Below are 15,419 nucleotides of genomic sequence, written 5' to 3' on the forward strand. Positions count from 1 at the left end.
ATGGCTGTGGGGCTGGGGATTTAGCTCAGCGGCATAAGTGCCTGCCTTGCAAGCAGGCAGTCAATGAGTTCGATCCCTGGTACCGATAAAAAGCAAAAAGACAAAAAAAAAAAAAAGAAAGATGGTTGTGGTTGTATTTGTCATCTGATGCAGAGTTTGCAAACAAAAACCAAACTTCTGTTTACAAACAAAAGCATTTGTGAACTGAAGTACCACTGTGTCCTGATTGCTGGTTGCGGGGAATGGCATCCCACAGGTGGTTCTCCTTTTAGGGCACATTAGTATAGGGATTCTGGTTAAAAGTATGATGTGTGTAAGCTCTGAAATCATGATTACCACCAGTTGTGATGATATTAGGAACTAGAGCATTAGGTCAGCTTTGAAAAGTAATTTTCAGAACCAAAGATGAAAAACATTTATCATACATATGGAATAGCATTTTTAAATTCCTGTCAAGTTGGTCTGAAGTACAACTATTTAATATAGTCAAAGTCATAGTCAAATATACTGACCTATATTTTTTAGGAAGAGCTAAAAACTGAGGTTATGTACACAGTAGCTCCTTAAATTTAAGAATCTCAAGTTAAAAACATTTTATATCCTTAAATCAGACTTTAAAAAACAATAGATGCTGACTTTGCTTTGTTTTTGTCTCTGACATGAAACAAGAATGGAGTTTGTTTTTATATCCTGTACTGATCTTCACCAGCTTACCATACAGAAGCTAACAGGCATATATATATCCTTGTTAACCACCAATGAAAGTTCTCATATTGTAAAAACACTTTCCTCTTTGATAATTTTTTAAGGGTGTAGTAAGAGGATTTATGTTTTGACTGATGAGATTTTTATTTGTTTTGTACTTAATCAAAATTTTTACCCCATATTTGAAACAGCCTCTTTACTCCCCTTCCCCAAAATTTCACTGTACAAAAACTTAAAGAAAAAAACATTTAATCTTACCAACCACTGATGAATACTGTCAACATTTAGCATCTAGTTGATACTAACATTTTTTAAACTAGATTATGTAATTTACTAAGATATTATGTAATTTACTTTGTTACTATGTATTTACTTTGTTATTTCTACTTTGCTATCACTAAATATGGGACTGTGTCATCTTTCCATTATTCTTATATGTTTAATCCCCTCTAATCCCACTGAAATTATATAATTTTGCCTCACATTATATAATTTATAATGTAACTTTTAGGATTCATACTGAATATTTTTAGAGAATTTATAAACTCTATCCATATAACCAGCATCTAATTGGTACCTTTTGAAACTCAGCTCTTAAGTGTCTCACTAATATAAATTAAATTTATTCATGTAACTTTCCAATATTAGACACTTAAGTGTAATAATGAAAGATTTTAACATATTTTAAAAAGTTATTCACTGATAATTTTTATGTATTAATATATTTAGAACTTTTCTATCATGGTAAATTATAATAAACTTGATCATAATTAGATATGCTTGTGGTACATACATATTTAAGTGGAATTCCACGAAAATGATCAAATTTTGCTTCAGTCTTGCTACATTGAATAACTCTTTGACATCTGGTCACTGGATTATTTCTTTTTCAGGCCATAAACACTTTTTAAAGCATCTCAATTCTTAAGAAAGAAAAGAGCTAGGTTTTTATTAAGTCATTGCCTCACTAAATAAGAGCCTATACATTATTTTGCTGACCCATCAGATGCATGAGTAGAGGAATGTGTCTGCTCAGTTTGACAGCTAGGTGTGTTGTATATGGTGTCACTTTATTCATCTTAAATATTCTTTTGATAGAATCATGTTCCTTAACGTAGTGCATGCGATCTCTGAGATGATCCTACAATCTCTTGTCTGGTTCTTTTTAATCCATCTTGCTTGTTTCCCTTTCATCACTGTTTCTTTTCTCACCCTTTCTCAAGCTGACTGAATCTTCTGATGAGGTAACAAAATAGCCTTTGTCCCTCATAGCTCCTTGCTCTTTTCCATTCCTCTTAACTTCATAAGGTCATTAAAACTAACCACCTCTTTTAACAGTCTGAATTTGCATACCTTTCTTGCTAATATTTAACTTAACATGATTTCATGTTTCCATTGCCAAAACACATATTCTTTTTCCAAAGAAATGGTATTGTGACAGAAGTAATCAGTGTTAAAAATGGAAGCCGTTATGAGCATGTATTTTGTACAATTTTAATGAAAAAGTTAGTGTCTTTAATTGTGAGAACTTCTCTTTTGTGACCTTTGCAGTATGGATCTGTCACACCTATCACATTAGCTGCCCAGCAAACAAAACCAGTGTCACCAGTCTTAATTTGTCTGATTAAAAACCTTAAAAACACACGCACACACACACACACATCTTTCCAGACTCTGTAGAGATAGCTCTTTACTGGACTGAGGACATCAGCCTTGGACTTGGTCATTGCTTCAAGTAACAGAAGGCAGTATAGCAACATGATTCCTTCTCACCAGATGTCTCAACATTGCCCGCACTTTTCCAAGCAGGTTGCCTGGCCATCATTCTCCCTTCTCTGCCTGTTACCAGTCTAGTAGCTTATACAGTGTTTCAAGCTTCTGGCATTTTTTTCTTTTCCTTGAGTAATCATAACATATAGCTGGCTGCATTACTGAGTAATGTAGGACATTTTTATGTGTTTATCATGTTTATTCACTATCATACAAAAGTTCCTGAATTTAGCATTCAGCTTGCTTTTAAACTTCATATTTGATTCTGTTTAAGGCTGCAGCCATGACTTCCCCAGAGGAGGAACTGAAGAGGACAGCCTCCCCCGAGGAGAGAAGGCAGAATATGGTGTCGGACTTCCCGCCGCCCGCTGGCCGGGAGCTCATCCTGCGCACCACTGTGCCACGCCCTGCACCCTACTCCAAAGCCCTGCCACAACGGATGTATAGCGTCCTCACCAAAGAGGACTTCAGACTTGCAGGTGCCTTTTCATCAGACACGTCCTTCTTCTAAGTCTCCTGGCATCATCTCGGCGGTGACTTTGGAGGCAGCACTGCCTGCTTTGGCCAGGGAGTCCCTATGAGGGCCAGGAAGGGGCTTGTCCGCAGAATGGTCAAGAGTCACACCAGCACCCAGAGGACTTCTGGGAACTGCAGTCAGGCTCTAGAGTACCTTGGTAGGGGCAGGGAGACAGGGCTAGCATTAAGGAAAGATCTCTGCCCCACAGAGATGGCCATTGTGGATAGGGGCAAAAATCATCGGGAGCCCTCCATCTTCACTGCTGCAAGACAGCATTCGTCTCACTTCCTCCCCCTGTGACTATCCTTGGAGCTATGGCCTTGCTTTCATAATCTACACACACACTTAGTGGCAGTATTTGTTAATATCCAGTATGCAGCATATGTCCACTCAAGATATCTGGATTTTTTGGTGGTAGCTTCTAGTTTCAGAGTCTGTGTTTTTTAGTTACTACATGACTTTGTTCAGTCACCTGGTGGTCATCTTTATTAAACTAATTAACTTGATGAACATTTGGACTGTTCTAGGAGAAACCCTAGAATTTTCTATAGTTTTTCCATCTAACTGTAGGCTAAATGTCTTCTGATAAAACTATAAATTAAATGACACTTAGGTTACTTTTATATATGTCTTATAAGATTTACTGTCTCTTACCTATTTTGCTCTTGGTTGCCTTGTAAGTTACCAACCTGCAAAATGTTTTCCCGTTTGCTATATGGCATGCTTTCGTTTTTGGTGGCTGCTGCTGGGTCCTAAGTAGAAATTAGCACATGCTAAAAACACAGCCCCACTACATAGAAACTATCAAGCAGTTAATATAATCTGGCATACACACTAACATAGTGAGATTACTTTATTGCATTATCTTGATTTTTTTAGTTAAAAAAAATCTGTGGGATATACAGAACCCAGAATAAGAATAACAAGAAATATATTTCTAGGTATGTGAAGATTGAGATCTACCGAGTCTATTGCTATATGGCCTCTGTTCCGTAATCTTAAATTATTTTTAGGTTTAAAATTCCCACCTTTACTCTAAAGTGAAAAATCATAATGAAGTATAAATTCTTCCTATGTAATTTTAAAGAATTGATAGAGCTGTGCAAACCATGTTATTTTTTTTTATTTTAAAGAAAAAAACAAAACAGTAAAAGGGTACAAATAATACAGAATTTCAAAAAACTTAAACAGTAAGAAATCAGTAACCATGTTATTTTTGTAAAACAAAAATCTGTACACACATCGGGTGTGTATATACACTTTTGTATGTGAGCCTTTACAGTGTGTTTCTCTGAGATGCTCGACTCTGTTGCTTTTGCAAATCCACGGATACAGGCTTGAGGACTGAGTGCTGGACCAGACAGACTCCCAAAGCCAGTTTGTCTGCTATCAGAGCATATTAGTAACAGAAATTATAACGGAGAGGTTGGAATTTTAAAAGGCACTGTGAATCTAATAAAAAGGAAAGTAATGTTTCTGTGACTAATTTTCTTTATCTTCCCTCTGAGGGGCATTTCAGTTTTACTTCACTTAGTTTGATATTATTGCTTATCTTCATAAAGATTTGCAGTCTACTAACAAGCAATTGTCTCAAGAACACTTTATGCTTTTTTCTTTTGTCTTTTTGAGACAGGATCTCACCACACAGTTCAAGCTGGACTTGGGCTCACTTTGTCCAAGGCTGGTCTAGAACTTGCAAGGATCCTCCTGCCTCATCCTCCCAAGTGCTGGGATTACAGGAATGCACCACCGTGCCTGGCTTTATGCCTTTTTAAAGGCAGTTAGCCCCATTTTATTTTTACATGTTTATTTCACAGACAGTTAATAGTGCCTACTAAAAACATAGAAGTAATCTACTTGTGACCTCCTGTCAGAGCCAGAATTAACATAACCATGAACTGGGAGGCATGGGCAATGGGCAGTGTGTGCTGGAGGTCTGCTTGTTGTATACTCCCCTTGTGTATTTGATGACAGTGGACAGTCACATGTAGAGTTAGGGTGCTGGCAAAAAGGATTTTCACTCAGGCTCTGGGGTCAGCAAAATCATCCCAGAAGATGTGATTTCTGGGTTGAGACTAGAAGACGAGTAGGAGCCGTGCAGTATATGAGGGGGCACAGTAGACCCCCTCCCTTCCCCCCCCCCGCCCCATGCTTCCCTCACCTCGTCATTGTGCTGCTGCTCCTATGGGGTACAGAGTCCCTTTTGTCTAGACCCAGCCCTGGCTTTCTGTGGTCAGTGAGACATCGGCAGGCATGACATGGCAGACACATAAAAGTGTCCACTGGGGCCAGAGTGTGCAAGAGTGCTGTGGTAAGGACCTGTCAAAGGGTGGAGCTGAGGGCTGGGGATTTAGTTTAGCAGCATAAGCGCCTGCCTGGCAAGCGTAAGGTCCTGAGTTCAATCCCCGTACTGCAAAAAAAAAAAAAAGGGTGGAGCTGTGGCCGCTATGACAGTGACTGACACTGGCTGGGGAGTATTCACCACCGTAGGAAGCAAAATAGATAGACACCAGAAGTATGTATTTGGGGAACAGTGCACTTAAGTTTGGCTGTAGTATATTATTTAGTGTGAAAAGGAGCAAGAAATTAAAATGGTAAGGTAAACTGAGGCAGTATCAAGAAGTTCCAGGTAAGCCACAGCAAGGAGTTTGGGCTTTATCTCCAGGGCAGTGTTGAGTTACAGAAGGTTTTCGAAAGTTGGACAGGGACACGGGCCAGAATCTCTCAAGCCTTAATTTGGGTTTGTTTTCTTAATTGAAAGGAGCAATCAAAGCAAAGTTCTGACCAAGAAAGGTGCCATGATGGGACATTGGAGAAACCTGCTGTGTGTGGTATGCACACAGTAGAGAGGAGGGGTGATGGTTTGGACAGCAGTGATAGCCATGGAGGAAGAAGGGATCAGATTTAGTACAGGTTTGAAAGATAGGACGTGTACTGCTGACGGGCTTGACAGACTGTAAGGAAGAGCCAGAGGTGACTTGGAGGCTTTAGGCCCCAGTAGACAGAATGTCATACACCGAAATGGAAAAGGGCAAGTTGGTGGTGATGTGAGTAAATACTGTGAGTCAGAATAGTTTCAGAAGCTTCAATGGCCTCCAATGATCGCTGCCACCAGTGTGCTGGAATTCACACCTTTATGCAGTCCCCTAGATGCCCCATTGTACAACAGAGTACAGGCGTGCTGGTGTATCACTTCCGCGATGAACTAATAAAAGACATCACAGATTCCGATTTAGTTCTCTCTCCACTTGCCCTGAGGGAACTCAATGGCCAAATCACAAGCAACTTCAGGAGAGAGCCAGGCCTTCCCCCACCTCCGCAGCAAGCCGAGGGCACCTGCCAGTAGCCTTGTGTGAGAGCCTGCAAATGGATTCCCAGCCTGCAGGTGACTGTCATCTCCTGAAGGACCATGAGAGGAGCCACCCAGCTAAGCCATACCCAGGCTGCTGACACTGACACTGACACTGAAAGACATTGGTTTGTTGGTTTTCAGATGCTACATTTGTGGTTCAGTTGCTGAACAGCAGGAGTAGCACGGAAGACATGGTCAGCCTGAGATCAGCTAAGGTGTGTCAGTGCACAGGTCCGGGGGCTGAGCCAGGGATACATGTGAGGGCTGGCAGAGGAGATGGAGAGTAGCCACTGAGGTAGAAGGGAAACCAGAAGATGTTTTGAAAGCCAAGAGAAAAAATGTCACTGAGGTGAGAGTTGAGCAGCTGTGTCCAGTGCCACTGAGACATCAAGAAACTAAGAAAGGACCATGGCACATCTGTGTCTAGAGTACTGAATGCATTCAGAGACAGAGAAATTTCTCCTGGTAGAACACAGAGATGGCTCCCAGAGGCAAGGACTGTGTCCCTTATGGCGCTTCCCTGGAGCGCCTGCCACCCGCGGTCTGGTGAGGTTCTGGTTGCTGTGCACTGTGCCTTGCTAGAACCTGGAGGCAAGATAAGGCGACAGTCAGGAAGCTGTGATCTGTTCAGACTCACAGCCCTGTCCACTACTCACACTCTGCCCTCTTCCTTCTGTGCACACAGTAATGGACAGGGCCGAGTGCCCTGCAAACGGGGTGTGAATAAGTTAGGGAATAAATGGGTGACTACCTCCAGAAAAAGAAACATAGTTACTTGACTTCCAGCTGCCTTAAGTTCTGGCTACTGGCCTCCATGGAACTAGAACACTGCAGCACTGACTCCTGAAAGCCACAGAGCCCCTGTAGCTTTTCCTGCACTTCCGAGAAGCAGGGCTTGGCATCAGCCTGTAAAGTGGACTTGGCCAGTCCTTTGGACACAAATGAGAGCTGATTGACGTTTGCATAACTTCTTTGTAGAATATGTGGTCATGGATGGACTAGTGGGCAGCTTGTCCTGCCTCCTGCTGGAGTGTTGCAGGGTGGCTCACCAGCCATTGCAGGGAGCCCAGAATGACCACCCTGGGCCTCTGTCAGTTACTCTGATTCAGGGCTCGGCTGCTTTTGTCAGAACCTTGATGCAGCTCAGAAGCACTTTGCCATACAGTCTTTGTTTTTTGTTTCAATTTGTAGGTTTTCTTTCGTTTTAGAACAAGGTGGGATAAACATGTACAGGAGATGGAGGGCTGGGCTGGCTCATGCTGAAGGGAGCCAGTAGCTTGGTTGGACAGTGGAAAGCAAATTCATGTCTGCAGTACTTATGATCTGAGACAAAAGGAATTTCCTAAGAGAGCAATTAGCCACTATATTGATTTCCTGGAGCTTTGTAATAAACTGTCACAAACCGGGTGACTCATCACACAGCTCTGCAGACCACAAGTCCAAAATCAAGGCATTAGCAAGGTGAGCCCGGCTCCCACTGATACCTGGAGAAAGAACCCCTCCCTGCCAGTCTTAGCTTCTGCCAGTAGCCACAATTCTTGGCTGCAGCTGCTGGCCCTCCGGCATGAGCTGCTTATGTGTCTCTCTCCTCCTGTCCCACTATCATATTGGGCTTTATGATGACCCTGTTTCTAAACAAGGTCGCATCCTAAGTATGAGGGTTTTTTTTTCATTTATTTATTTTCCTGGTGGATGTGAGATGAAGATAGGAGGCCAAACACCAACTCCTAAGAGCAGCATCCAGATCTGTCCTGCTGAATGGATGCCACCTAAAGCTGATGAAGGCCATGAGCGTCCGTGAAAAGGGCTTAGCTGGGCAAAGTTCCATTTCAAATTCAAAAGGAAAAAAAACAAACAGGAAGAACTTAGAAACAAGGCTGGAGGACAAAGGAACATGTAAACTTTGGGAAACTGGTGAGTAAGACACGAGAGAAACAAGAAATAAAAATACCAGCAAAACTAAATGCTGTTCACATATATGAAAATAAGAACAAGAAAAAGAAAAATGTCCACTTTTAAAGTGTGTCTCTGCTGTCACTGGTAGACAGTGGACAGACATAATCTAGATCCTAGTTGATTCATCTCAGCAAACCAACCAAAGCTTCCTGGCAGGGTAGTGGATATACCAGTGAGCCTGTACCTTTAGTCTCACTGAAGTGCTGGTTGGTTTCTGGCTGTGAGGCTGGAAACAGATTTGCTCAGCTTGCAGCAGGCTGTGTGCCTTGTGACTTGAGTCCAGCTCCCTGACCCTGACACTGGGAGCCAGAGTTTGGAGTCAGGCCACAGCTGTTTTGAGTTCTGAGCTTAGCCAGCCTCTCTCCAAGATGGCTGCTTTAGGATGTCTGGGCCTAAAATGACTCAGCAGCCCCTGCAATCCACTGCTCTGCTGCATGGTGCATTTCTGCTTAGAGGCCTCTGGTGTTACCAGTAGTCACCATGTGTTTGCAGGCCGGTGCTGCCCCACCCAAGCAGCCGGACTCAGAGAAAGCCCCGCCTTCCACCTCCTTCATTGTTGAGTTCTCTTCCCTTTGCTCTTCCCATAGGATTCAGTTCTCACTTCAGATCCTTGCTGGGTCCCAGAGACCCACTTTCCTCCTCCTTCTCTTCTTCACATTGCTATATTCTGGTGTCTGAACACCAAATCTTGGAGAGGCCCTTTCTCGGCTGCTCACTGCTCAGCCACCTTCCGGGAAGTGTTCAAAGTTTCATTTTAAATCTCAGCCTTTCTTAAACTAATAGATGCTGTGCTGTTACCTGTCTTTTTAAGCTTCCATTTCTTTTTCTTCTGCCAAATGGGGACAACAGCAAGTATGCAACAGATTGTTATAAAAATTTGAAAAGTTGAGCGTGGTCTACATTTGTAATCCCAACTATTTAGGAGGTTGAGGCAGGATTGGTTGATTTCAAGAGTTTGAGTTTGGGAAACATTAGTGAGGCCCCTTTTTAAATGATATACTGAAAACAGTATTTAAAATTGTCCAGCAAAATACTTCTATGTGGAATAAGTGGTTTAAACTGTGCTAAGAAGGAAGGTTAGAGATAAGTGTATGCTTAGTTATCTGGATACAAGCTCCATTTTAGTGTGAAGATCCATCTAACCATCCAGTGTCCATAGAGAAGATGGCTCAGTCACCTGCCAGCTCAAACAGGCTCTGTCTTTACTCCTTCCCCGCCAGGCACAGCAGGCTTTGTGGAGTAAGTTACACACAAAGCAGAATCAGCTTTGGTGAATGGTATTGGGTTTCCAGGAGTGTTACACACTCCAGATGGAGCAATGATCTGCACAGAGGTTCTGACCAGAGTAGGGGTGAAGGAATAAGGACTTTGTCCTTCAAAAGCAAAGGTTTTAGAAGGTTTTCAGTACAGAGAGAGAGTACAGCAAGGTTAGATGACTACATTAAAATGCTGTGGCAGTGATCCCAGTAAGACAGGACAGTGCCTAACATTGTAACTGAAAGAGTTTTCTGGTGCAATAGACAAGTAAAAGTACAAAACAAACAGGTTTATTGAGATGAGGATGTGGAAAGGAGCACACAACCCATGAGGCTGAGCTGTCTCCTTCAGAAGATGGGGTGTATGGGACATATGTAGCCTTTGAACTTAGGTTGGTGCTTAGGGCAGGCATTGATGACATGTGAGGAGCTGATTGGGATTTTCTTCTCATGCAAACAGGAGGGGGAGTTGCAATTAAAGCTGAGGAAGAAGCAGGAAGTGGTAGGCATTCTCACTTTGGCCTTCTGCCACGTTAGACCACCACCATAACCATACAGTAATTTTATTCTAGGGCAAAACTCTTCCATTCCCATCTTTTTATTGTTAGGAAAAGGGTGAAGTCTCTCTCTTACTACTTACTGCTGAAAGGGGGTGCCGTATTGGAGTTTAGGAAGGTTGGTAGGGTAACGGTTGATGCTCATGTAGAAGCTGGTACCCAGAGTTTCAGGCAAGATAAGGAATTAATCATTGGTGAATGCTCATATCCTAGATTGGGAAAACAAAGAGACAAGGTGCTATGAGAGGGCAGGGCATTATCATATTTAAGGACCCAGGAGAGGCAGAAGGAAAGGTATCTTTGATTTAAATATGCCATTCTATCAAGGGCACAGTGAGTTAGAGTCTGAAAAATAAGTGTGGGATTAGGAATCGTGAAGTTATGGAGATGATTATTACCTCATCTGAAAGGGTAAAAGCTAAAGGTGTGGGTAGGTAGGGCGTGTCTTTGGTCTAGGAGTTGAGCTGGAAAGAATAAGAAGCACAAGAAATATAAGGCCTGATGATTGAATCATATTTGGGAAATTACAGAGTAGAGGTAGGGGAAGGCCATGGCTGTGTCACTGTAAGGGAGATGAGAGCCTAGACCCACAGGGATTGCATGTTTAACTAAACATCTGAGGACGGAGAGAAGTAAGATAGTTATAGTGAAAAATTAACTAATAGAATGTAAGGGATCAGGAACCAAATAGGATAACAAAACATGACCTAGCCTGAAAATTGTGGCTGTGGGACCTTGGTAAGATGGAGATGGACGATAGATGACCACTCAGAATGTTGAGTCAGGAGAGTTAGGGAGGCTTAAGAGGGCACCGCTTAGCTTGAGTGATGTGCAGCCAGGATTGAAGTCCAGCAACCCTGACCACTGTTGAAGTTCTGAGGAAGACCAGGTAGGGGCCACTCCATTTTAGTTGTAGTCCTGTTGAGAGATCTGAGAAATAAAGGCTGGACCATTATCTGACTGAATACTCTGAGGTAAACCAAATCTTGGGATGATTTCCTATAACAGAAGTTTAGTAACTACATCAGCAGTCTCCTTGATTGTGGGAAAGGCTTTTATCTATCCTGAAAAAGTACAAACAAAGGTGAGAAGATATTTGAGAGTTTTGTGGTACTGCATGTATGTAAAATCTACCTGTCAGTCCTGACCAGGGGTATATCTACAAAATTGATGAATAGCAAAGGAAGGAGGTGGTATGTGTCCCTGAGAAGAGGTTTTACTATAGAGATGACAGGTGTAAGTTGTTGAGACTTCAGAGTGTCTGGGCCAGTCTACATAAACACAAAGGAATCCTGACAATCAGGGTGTAGGGGGATGGTAAAAAAAAAAAAAAGAGCATTTTTAAGATCTATAACTGTAAAGTGAATGGTGGGGGGAAGGATATGATAGAGCATGGTATAAGGATTTGGCACCACTTGGTAGATTAGGGTAAGAGTGTTATTGATTATCCTAAGGTCCTGCACTAGACAGTAAGACCCACCAGGCTTGAGTACTGGCAGAATGGGAATATTACAGGGTGAATGCGTATGTTTAAGAAAACCATTGTCTAAAAGGTGCTTGATTATAGGTTTAAATCCCTGTAAATGTTTGGGAACTATGGGATATTGGGGAACACAAGGAAAAAAATGGAAAGATTCCCTAAGATGAATTAAAATAGGCATGACTTGGGTAGAGCAGGTGGGACTGGAGGTGTCCCAAACAATGGGATTAACCAGAGAAGAAGGGAGGGGAGAAGATAGCTTCTCAGTGCACTGTGAGGGCGTCTGGAGGACAAGAGCTGTGGGGGAGGGAGAAGGTAAAGGAGAAGGTAAGCTTTTGAAGGAGAGCCTACCTAAAACAGGTGTGGGATATGTTGTAATTACTAGGAAGCTATGGGTAAAGAAGACAGTCTGGAACCTGCATGGAATAGACCCTGTCTGCAAAGGCTGCATAGGTTGGCCGTCAACACCCACCTCAGAGACTGAAAACTTAGTACAAGGGCCTGAAAACTCAGGAAGAACACTATATATGGCCTCTATGTCCACAAGCACAGAGAATGTTTTACCTGAGACCTCCAGTGGGACTTGTGGCTCTGAGAAGGACACCTTAATGGGGGCTGTGGGCCCTGAACCCCATCAATGTTTACCAGCAAGTCTGAGTAGATCAGTCAGCAATGAGTCTGGGGGTGATGAGATCTCCTGTGAGGGCAAGGAGTTAGAGGATGGTTTACCCGCTCTCTGCCAGGTAGGACAGTCACTCTTCCAATGGCCCTTGAGATGGCAATAGAGGCAAGGCCCCAGAGGAATGCCAGGGTTGGGGCACTCTCTTGCCCAATGTCCTTCTTTGTTGCACCTGAAGCATGGTCTGGGAAGGGCTTGGGAAGCTCCACCTTGTCTCCGCTTACCTATCCCAGGGCTCCAAGTGTCACTGTTAAAAGATCAGGTTGTTATTTTTCCTTTTGATTTTTATCTCTGTTGTTGAAAACACAAAAAGCCATATTAAAAGGTGTCCCTGTGGGGTTTGAGGGCCACGTTTAGCTTTCTGTCTTAGGATCTAGCCCACAGTAGAAAGTATCTTTCTCCTCCACAGTCACAAGACATCTGGTTTTCTGTGCTGGCTATTTTGAGGCCCTAGCCCTGTGTGACTGCCTATAATATTTTTAACTGACTTAGATGCCTGTAGCATTTTTTCTCTGAAGAAGTAACCCAAACTGCCAGGAGGGATAATGGGCAGAGACCGATCTGGCTTCTTCAGGCTGAAGGGCATTAAAGTTGTTGAACTGAAGTTAGGGATACTCTACAGAGTTTTTAACTAGTGGCCCTCTGTAGACAACAGGCATTTTTACCTTGGGTAAGTGGAGCTTTAAATCGAAAGGAGACAAAGCCAAAGGATCAATTAAGCATGCAGGAGTCAAATAATACAATCAACATGGTATTTATGAGTATAATTTTAGTAATGGCTTCCCATAAGGAGGTCCAGGGAATTGTAGAAACTGACATGCCATTCATTTGTCATACACACATTTAGGTTTTACAATTTTATAAGTACCTCCTGTGCTGTTAGAATGTCTAGTGCCATCTGATTTTTGGAAGATGGTCTGTTTTATTAATTTTACCTTTTTATTTAAGAGAGAGATCAGCTGAAGTGTCATTTAAGGCTTGTTGAGTATAGTTAATTATGGCCCATATGCATCATATAACCTGTTTCTGGAAAAGATCTGGTGGATCCCACCAAAAGGAATCCAAAAGGAATTTATAATTATCTCTTAATTTTAGTTGTTGAATATCCAGAAGACTGATATTAGTACAGTGCAATAGAGGCAGTGAACTTAACATAGAACATTAAATGGAACTACTATTTTCTATTAACCATCAGTGTTTTACCATTTGAGCACTAAAGAAATTTGTGACATTGGTTGGACTGCTTACTATTTATACATTAATAAATTTTTGTTTAAAAATTATTATACCAGTGACCTCATATTGTTCCAACGTGGCTGGAGCACGAGAAAAAGGCAGACGTCTGGATCTGAAAGAAAACACGTCATAATAAACAATCTCAATTCTACATTTGAAGGAATGAATGATACCATCAGATCGGCAATAATGAATTGTCTTACTCATATGAACTTTAGTTGAGGTGTCTCCCACAAGGCTTTGGAGATTATTGGGGCCTCCAATTAATGAACAAGAGCTGGTTAAAGTTACCAGGTGGCCACTTTCTTATTCATTAGTTAGAATCCTGTCCAATGTCTCCTCACCCCAAGGGATTTTGTCTAACTAGTTCTACATCATTTTGACCAGCTGGCAACCTAGGTGGAAGCATGTTTGTTTAACCTATAACCCAAAGAAACCTTGAAAATTCAAAAGAAGAGGAAAAAAGATTGTGGAGTTCAAATAAAAAGGAACAGATGTTTACAGAGCAGGCAAATGGACAAACATGGACAGATCTGTAAAATATAAACAGACTGGACAAACAGACAACAAATATATAGACTGACAATCATCTTACAACATCAGAGTGCACTCAAATATATTTGGCCAATTTGAACTATAATAAATAGACTAGTGAGAACCTTTTTGTAGATTAATTAATAGAGATCTCTTGAAATAAGAATAGCAGAGAAAGACCCTAATTTATATTTTGACTGCCCCCTACACAAGCTGCAGCAAGATGGCTGCTGAGAGCCATGCAGCTTGCTGGAATGCTGCATATGCAGGAGACTGCATATGGTGGGGCGGAGACACATCATCTAAGGAGTCTGGTGCAGCAGAGCGAGCCAGAAGTATTTGGGACATCATATAAGACAGAGTGAGAGAAGGACACATCCGCCTGGGATTTAACTTGGCTGCATAAGTGCCTGCCTGGCAAGCACGAGGTTATGAGTTTGATCCCTGGTACAAAAAATAAAATAAAATAAAATGAGAAGGACACTTCCTTAAAGTGAAAAAGGCCTTACAATGAAGGATTTTTGCCAACTTGCTGCCACTGTGACAAAAGCATAAATAAAAGATCAGCTTTTTGGCTTTTATAGCCTTCTAGAGGCCAAGAGCACCAGCATTATAAACCAGACACCCCGGAGGTGTGTTTTTGGGGGACAGGAAATAGTATTCTCCATGACCAAATTAAAAGTGAGCCAAAAGAACAGTTTTGCCTCAAGATGTAAAAGCTTTAGCTCCCCCCAAGGAACTGAAAATTGTCCCAGATCACACTTAACAAAAGAGGTCATCACATGTTTTGGAAGTGAGACAGGTAAAGTCCCAATATAGTTCTCCTCAGCCATCACCAAGAGTGTGGGGTGGGGGCCCAGAGAACTTGCCTCAGGCTATGCGGCCTAAGAGCCTGAAAACTGATATCCCTGTTCAGGGATGGCAAGGAGAGGTTTTTCTGACACAAGCTTGCAAATTTTAGAATGGAAACAGAAAACCCCACATGGCAGCTCACCTGTGATAAGTGAGGAAGGTTGCTGTTGCATGTGGATTAGTGGCAGCAAGTAAACAGTTCCAGAGGGGAAAAATGGTGGTTCATAGGCAGGGTAGCTCCAACTGGGACGGATTTTCAGGAGCTAACGCACTCTGCCATCCGAGTCACAGCACCATTATGAAAGAGGTTTCTGGTGCAATAAAGAAGTAAAAGTACAAAACAAACAGGTTTATTGAGATGAGGATGTGGAAAGGAGCACACAACCCATGAGGCTGAGCTGTCTCCTTCAACCAGAATATGGGGGGAATGGGACATTTGTAACCTTTGAGCAGGGGGTGGTGCTTAGGGTGGGCACTGATGATGTCGAGGAGCTGATTGGAATTTTCTTCATGTGCCAACAGGAA

At 42.3% G+C, this 15,419-nt stretch overlaps 1 protein-coding gene and 1 long non-coding RNA gene across 5 annotated transcripts in view; one reads left to right on the forward strand and one right to left on the reverse strand.

Annotated features, from left to right (window-relative positions):
* Rab3gap1 (RAB3 GTPase activating protein catalytic subunit 1) overlaps positions 1-4,467 on the forward strand; it is a 90,616-nt gene extending 86,149 nt beyond the window's left edge. For 3 of the 4 annotated variants that reach the window (XM_003478725.5, XM_063258988.1, XM_063258987.1), the window contains 2 exons: positions 1,929-1,949; positions 2,750-4,467. In XM_003478725.5, the coding sequence (XP_003478773.2) occupies positions 1,929-1,949; positions 2,750-2,986 (258 nt within the window). In that variant the 3' untranslated portion in view covers positions 2,987-4,467. The remainder of the gene's footprint in view (positions 1-1,928; positions 1,950-2,749) is intronic. The other variant, XM_003478724.5, reaches the window with a different exon arrangement.
* Positions 4,275-14,567, reverse strand: LOC134478271 (uncharacterized). The gene is made up of 2 exons (XR_010050776.1): positions 10,197-14,567; positions 4,275-6,929 (listed from the first exon to the last, which is right to left on the reverse strand). It is a non-coding gene; the product is annotated as an uncharacterized LOC134478271 (long non-coding RNA).
* Positions 14,568-15,419: the final 852 nt, after the last annotated feature.

Source organism: Cavia porcellus, unplaced genomic scaffold (genome assembly GCF_034190915.1).
Source record: "Cavia porcellus strain 051 isolate PalLab524CR breed Dunkin Hartley unplaced genomic scaffold, mCavPor4.1 scaffold_12, whole genome shotgun sequence".
NCBI classification, from domain to species: domain Eukaryota; kingdom Metazoa; phylum Chordata; class Mammalia; order Rodentia; family Caviidae; genus Cavia; species Cavia porcellus.